This window comes from Pelecanus crispus, chromosome 15 (genome assembly GCF_030463565.1).
Source record: "Pelecanus crispus isolate bPelCri1 chromosome 15, bPelCri1.pri, whole genome shotgun sequence".
Lineage (NCBI taxonomy): Eukaryota > Metazoa > Chordata > Aves > Pelecaniformes > Pelecanidae > Pelecanus > Pelecanus crispus.
In genome coordinates this window covers 7,422,683-7,429,360 of record NC_134657.1, presented here as the reverse complement: position 1 = coordinate 7,429,360, position 6,678 = coordinate 7,422,683, and the positions used below count along the sequence as shown (strand labels likewise).

General features: G+C 54.2%; 1 protein-coding gene across 2 annotated transcripts in view; it reads left to right on the top strand.

Annotated features, from left to right (window-relative positions):
- The first annotated feature begins 1,225 nt into the window (after positions 1-1,225).
- DVL1 (dishevelled segment polarity protein 1) overlaps positions 1,226-6,678 on the top strand; it is a 105,219-nt gene continuing 99,766 nt past the window's right edge. For both annotated transcript variants that reach the window (XM_075721515.1, XM_075721514.1), the window contains exon 1: positions 1,226-1,395. In XM_075721515.1, the coding sequence (XP_075577630.1) occupies positions 1,226-1,395 (170 nt within the window). The remainder of the gene's footprint in view (positions 1,396-6,678) is intronic.

Genomic DNA, 6,678 nt, shown 5'->3' with positions numbered 1-6,678 from the left:
TGGGAAGTGCCGGGGCCGGTGGGAATGGGGAGCGATCCCCTTTTTGGGAAGTGCCGGGGCCGGTGGGAATGGGGAGTGATCCCCTTTTCGGGAAGGGCAGGTGGGAGCGGGGAGTGATCCCCTTTTCGGGAAGGGCCGGGGGCTGGTGGGAGCGGGGAGCGATCCCTTTTTCGGGAAGGGCCGGTGGGAGCGGGGAGCGATCCCCTTTTCGGGAAGGGCCGGGGGCCGGTGGGAGTGGGGAGCGATCCCTTTTTCGGGAAGGGCCGGGGGCTGGTGGGAGCGGGGCGCGGTGAGGTCGCTCCCGCCGGCTCCCCGGGCCGGGGGGGGCACGAAGCAGCCGGGCCGTTCCTCCCCGCCAGCTCGCTGCCCGCAGGGACGCTGCGGAGGCCGGGGAGGGGGCGGCGGGGGGGGCCGGGCCGGCTTTTGCCAGCGCAGCCGCCAGCGGGGCCCGTCCCGAAAAGGGGATCGCTCCCCATTCCCACCGGCCCCAGCCCTTCCCGAAAAGGGGATCGCTCCCCGCTCCCACCGGCCCTTCCCGAAAAGGGGATCGCTCCCCGCTCCCACCGGCCCTTCCCGAAAAGGGGATCGCTCCCCGCTCCCACCGGCCCCGGCCCTTCCCGAAAAGGGGATCGCTTCCCGCTCCCACCGGCCCTTCCCGAAAGGGGACCGCTCCCCGCTCCCACCGGCCCTTCCCGAAAAGGGGATCGCTCCCCGCGGCCCTTCCCGAAAAGGGGATCGCTCCCCATTCCCACCGGCCCCGGCCCTTCCCGAAAGGGGACCGCTCCCCGCTCCCCGCGGCGGGCCCGGCTGTGGTGCCGCCGCGCCGGCAGGGGGCGGCGTGCGGGGGCGCGCGGCGGTGGCGGGAGGCGGCGGCTGGCCCGGCCCGGCCGCCCCGCGCCCCCGCTGCCCCCCCCCCCTCCCCCGCTGCCCGCCGGCCCGGGGACGGGGGCCCGCGGCGGCCCCGCTGCCGAGCGCGGCGGGGGGCGGCGGCCGGAGGATGCAGGCGGGGCGGGCGGCGGCGGGCTGCCGTTCCCGGGTCGGGCAGCTAGAGAGCAGTGCAGGGAGCGAAATCCCGGCCGAGGAGCCCCTGCGCGGCGGCGGCGGCGGCCGGGCGCTGGGAGCTCCCTTCCTGTCGGGGGCGGCTCTGGGCCGGAGGCCGTGAGAGGAGCCGAGCGGCGGCGGAGGCCCGGGCCGGCTCCCCCCTGCTCCCCGCTCCCCCTCTCCCATGGCGGAGACTAAAATCATCTACCACATAGACGAGGAGGAGACCCCCTATCTGGTGAAGCTGCCCGTCCCGCCGGAAAAAGTCACTCTGGCCGATTTCAAAAATGTCCTCAGCAACCGGCCCGTGCACAGCTACAAGTTCTTCTTCAAGTCCATGGACCAGGATTTCGGGTGAGCGGCTGCGGGCCGGCGCGGCGGGCGGCGGGGGCTGCCCCTCCTCTGCCCCTTCCCTGACAGCGCGGGGAGGTCTCTCCGCCCCGGGGGGCCCCGAGCGGCGGCCACCTGCCGCCGCCTGCCCGGGGGGCTGCGCTGCGGCCCGGCGCCTGGCCGCGGGCCGGACCGGGCCCTTGGGCTGCGCCGCCCGGGCCCGCCGCCGCCTGCGGCCCTGCCCGCCGCGCAGCGCGGCGCCCGCTCGGCGCTAGGCCCCGGCGCTCGGCCGCCGGCACCCCGGGGAAGCGGCGAGCGCCGCTAACATGGCGGCCCGGCCCCGCGCTGCCGCCCTCGCCCCGCCGTCGGCCGGACCCCCCGCGGCCCCGCAGCCCGGCGGCCGCCGCGGGAGCTGTCAGCCGCGGCCGGACCCGCGCCCGAGGCGGGGAGGCCTCGGCTTGCGCTTCCCCGGCTGCCCCCGCCGAGCGCTGGGCGCTGCCCGGGCCCCCTGGGCCGCTCCCCGGCCGGCCTGTCGGGAGCCTGGCGCCGGGCGGGGGGTGACCGGCAGCGCGTCGGGGCGAGGCGTGTGGCGGGAGCGCTGCGCCCCGGAGGGGGTTTCTGAAGGGCGGCGGGGAGCCGGGCTGCAGGTGCGCTGCGAGGTGAAGCCTTGTGCCGGCGCGGAAATGCCGGTCGGAAAATGGGGTGGCTCTTGTGGGACTGCAGCCGCACGCCGTAGCTCAGGCAGCGCTTGTCAAATCATAGAATCGTGGAGTCGTTGAGGTTGGAAAAGCCCTTTAAGATCATCATTAGGACGAGAGGAAATGGGCTCAAGCTGCGCCAGGGAGGTTTAGGCTGGAAATTAGGAAAAATTGCTTTACGGAAAGGGTGGTCAAGCATTGGAACAGGCTGCCCAGAGAGGTGGTGGAGTCCCCATCCCTGGGAGTGTTCAAAAAACGGGCAGAGGTGGCACTTGGGGACATGGTTTAGTCTAGTCTGCCCTTGATTGGTTTAGGTGGGCTTGGTAGTGTAGGTTAATGGTTGGACTGGATGATCTTAAAGGGCTTTTCCAACCTAGACGATTCTATGATTCTATGATTCTATCCAGCCCAACCATTAACCCACACTACCAAGCCCACACTAAACCAGTCAAGGGTAGACCGGACTCAACCATGCCGGGTTAGCTCAGTTGGTTAGAGCAGGGTGCTAACAACGCCAAGTCCACACGTTCAATTGCTGCTTACTGCAGGGGGGTTGGGCTCGATGATCTCTCAAGGTCCCTTCCAACCCAAAGCATTCTATGATTCTATGTCCCAAAGTGCCACCTCTGCCCGTTTTTTGAACGCTTCCAGGAGCGGCCACTGTGTCAGAGGCCCCGCTCCCTGCCACTATCGCTGATGCCTTCGGCTTGCTGGGGCTGCGGGAGAAGCCGAGGGCCAGACCCCCAAACGACCTGTGTCAGGGCGTGCTGGTGGCAGCCGGAGTGGTGACCGGAGCTGGGGGATGTTGGACGCCGTTCTAGTTCTCCGCACACAACTGCGGGATGCGTGCCGCCCGGCTTATTTACAGCCCTAATAACGTAAACCAATAAAAATGCGTTTGACAGTTTGCCAGACAGTAACTTTCAAAACGTATTAATCCTTTAGTAGCAAATCGCTTCTCTTTGTACTCGCATCTGTCACTGGCAAGACGATTTTACGTGTTTAAATGCCTTGCCAGTAAAAAAGAGAACACGTTTGTGGGAAACTAGTATGGACCTGACTCTGAAATAACACTGTGGTTGAGGTGCGAATTTTATGTTTGGGGAGATACATCATCCCAGGCGTCCTTTTACGTATTGCGTAGCCTCTTTCTTATCCGCGAGACCTGAAGCCTTTAATGTTAATTGTGTTTTTATCCATGGTGGAATGTAGATCTTGTTTGCTGACCCCTGTTTCTTAGGTGGCGAGTTGTTAGTATTGGCGTGTTACTGTAGGAGTGTTCGTGTGTTGACTTCGTGTTACTCTGGATTGTGAAAACATTTTTTTGGGAAATGACTATACAAACCTTGTTTTCAAAATAAGGTCTTTGAAATTGTGTATTCATAAATTTTTCTCCTTCACCCTCAAGTTTTTGTGGTGCAACCTCAATAAAGGATGTTGGGTTTGTTGAGACAGCATGTGCATTCATTCCCACTGCTACAGAAATTTAGTCCTAGGAAACGTAAACTGTGCGGAGGCATGTTGAACATACTAGGAAGATCTCCAACATGTTTGGGCTGTTCTTGATCTTTGACGAGGTAACAGAATTAGTAATGTGAACCCTACAGTGGATTCTCTTATTATAAGTCTCGAAACCGGGGTGAAAACTGTCTGTTATTCCTGCACTGTCTTGGAAATGGAGATGATGGAAGATGAAGGGCTGCAAGTGAGTGATGAGGATTAGGACCTGTAAATTCTGTCTCTCTTAAACAATAGTCCCAAATAAAACGACTGAATGCATTAGGGCAGCAATCCCTTGTCTTGAGACAGCTGGAAGTAACTCTACAGATAGTGACTTTTGCAAGCCCATAAGCTGTCAGCGGGATTTTTGCTTGCTTTTGTTTTGTCAACCAAATTTTTGTTCCTCTCTGAATCCTAAATACTTGTGAAAAATAGGGAATTAGAAGAAAACGTATCTGAATCTCAGCTGTCTTAACAAGTGTTAATAGTAAATACGGGTTTTTTTCATCATCTTGTCTTCAAACTGACTTTTTAAAATTGCTGTTGCAAATAGGTAATCATAGATGCAGTTGCCACTAACCGTAACAAAATTGTGTATCTAATTTCTACTTATGTGCCTGAAAATGTCCTCCAAAGAAATTCTTTTCTGTGTGTTCTGTAAGTGGTACTTAGGCTTCAACTACAGTAACATTTTGGTTTTGAATGTAGTGTTCTACAGTTCTAGTCTTCCGTTCTTCACATCGCTGCTCAATGGCTGTGCGGAGCTATGATTTGGCATGGTGACTGCCACTTGGCAGGGCGGTTTGTAAATCCCAGTGTGAGTGAGAAGTACTTCTTGTGTTAGGAAAGCAAATGTTTTCTTGGAGAAGTGGAGCCTCCTTGAGGAGCCAGTGATCGGGAACTGACTTCGCAATACTGCACATGTTGTTGTAATTAAGGCACAGCCTTTCCTGGATCCTGAAATAATGTAATAAATAATTGTGTTCGCAAACAGTGGATGTGTTGAATTGTTTCTAACCGTGGAAGATAGAGTTGCTCAGGATTGGAGTGGAGCTGGGTTGGGGATGTGGAGCCATATCAAGCTGTGTTATGACATTAAGCAGTTGTGCGTTTTGTGTACCTGTGCTGAGCTACCAGCCTGCGTTCTGCTTTGCTTCGTGGAAGGTGCCAGTGAAGAAAGTTGTAGGAGCGGCGTTACTTCCTTCTGAACTTTGGTTACACTTCAATTTACTACTCTGCCTTTCAGTCTTAATGTTACGCTATCAGTAAAGCTGTGGAAAATAGATACAATGTGGAACCTTCATCTTGATTTTCCTGGCTGTGTTACTTTGACATAAAACCACTTTCCCTGTGCCGTTTCATTTTCGGGGTGCCTTCTGTACTAACTCTTGATGGGATGGACCTGTTTTTATTTTGAAAGCCCAGGCTTTCCTACTGGCTCCATCTGTATATATGATGTTCTTTTTAAGATGCAGGATGTCTAACTGTGTTCTGACTTTAAGACTCAACCCTTGGAAGTGCTTTGTAGCTTCTATTTTTATTCTAGTTGGTGGGAAATTAAGCGGGGACATTACAGGATCAGACTTGTTAGTGTGATAGTATCCACAAGCAATGAAATTTAGGGAAGGTGATATTTGTGATATATGTTTTATAGACAAGGAGCTGTGTCATCAGCTTGCTTAGCTGCTTACAGCGGCCGATTCTTTCCTCTCAGGGGAAGAGCTCAGAGGTCGCTTCGATCACTGAAATTGTTCATTCGAAGGTTACAGCCACGCACATCCTTGCAGTAAAGTATAATGCAATTTTGTTGATTCTTTGATGAATGAAAAATGACAAATAATGAATACATCTAAAAATAAAGCTGTAGTTTGTGATGTCTGGGCTCTCACGACTAAAACTGACAGCTGCATAAACTGTGTTGCATCCAAATGATTGATTCGTAATGAATCGGTGTGACAGATCCTATAAGAGGAATTGCTATCTGTCTGCTCTTAAATATTTGGTATTTCCAGAGCTTTGCTTGTAAAACACTATCGCTAACTTCCAAAAATACAAAATTATAAAAGTATATGATCCAGGCATTCCCGTAAGTGATGTGTTTTAATTCGGCTATACAATAACCTACTTGGAGAACCCACGCTGCTGTTTCATCTCGGGTCAGTACAGGATGCTATGCTGTGACGTGATTATAGCAGGAGGGGTTCAGGGGAAGAACTGTGCCATCTGAAATACGCGGTCTGTGCAAAAGCTCGTTCTGGTGAATATCCTCGGTCCTGCCTTGTTCTGGCTTCCTTTGCTCTGCTCAGTCAACACGGCACCGGGGCAGGAACTGCTGCTGCTGTCTTTCAGTACTGCAGGGTAGGAAGAGCAAGCCAAGCTTAGGCTCTGCAATCTCTATCCATCGAATGCCAGAGTACGGCTGCTCTGCCATCCCTCTGGGTGAGGTTCAAGTCCTCATTCTTTCCATTGTGTGAACTAATACTCTCTTGATTATACTTCTTTAGGGAGTACTCTGAGGAGTGGCTTTTCAGGCATTCCTTTGGTATCAGCAAAAGAACTTCCTTTTAAACTGCACTTTTAGGTGCAGCTGTTTCTTGCGCAGAAATTTATTTTCTTGGTACTTGGTATATTGAAAACTAGCAAGGAATTGTGATTTAAAGCAGAAAGAATCCGGTTTGGGATTGGGCTTTTGAGCTGAATGGGGCGATTTTTGATAGAAGAGGAACATGAAAAGCACTGTTTTGTGTCCTTTCTCATGGAGGCGATGTACCATCTCTGTTGTTACCCTTGCCTTAAGAGGAGTCCTAGCTGAGAAACGGGAGTCCTGATTGACGGATGTCTAGCTAGGGAGATGCAGAATAATTTCATAACTGGGGAAGCTTTTAGAGACAAGATACTAAAAAAAGCACCCTCAAAATATTTTTCATGGGGGCAAATGAAAGTAGGAGTTGCCTATTTATCAATAAGGCCTAGACAATTGATGCTGAAAGTGCCATTTGGACACTGGACGTATATAATTTAAAAAACAGAAAGTTGATTTGCCTGTATATTTGCAGAATTCCGCGCTTATTGAATGTAGCTATGAAAGCTGTTGTAAAAATCCAGCAAG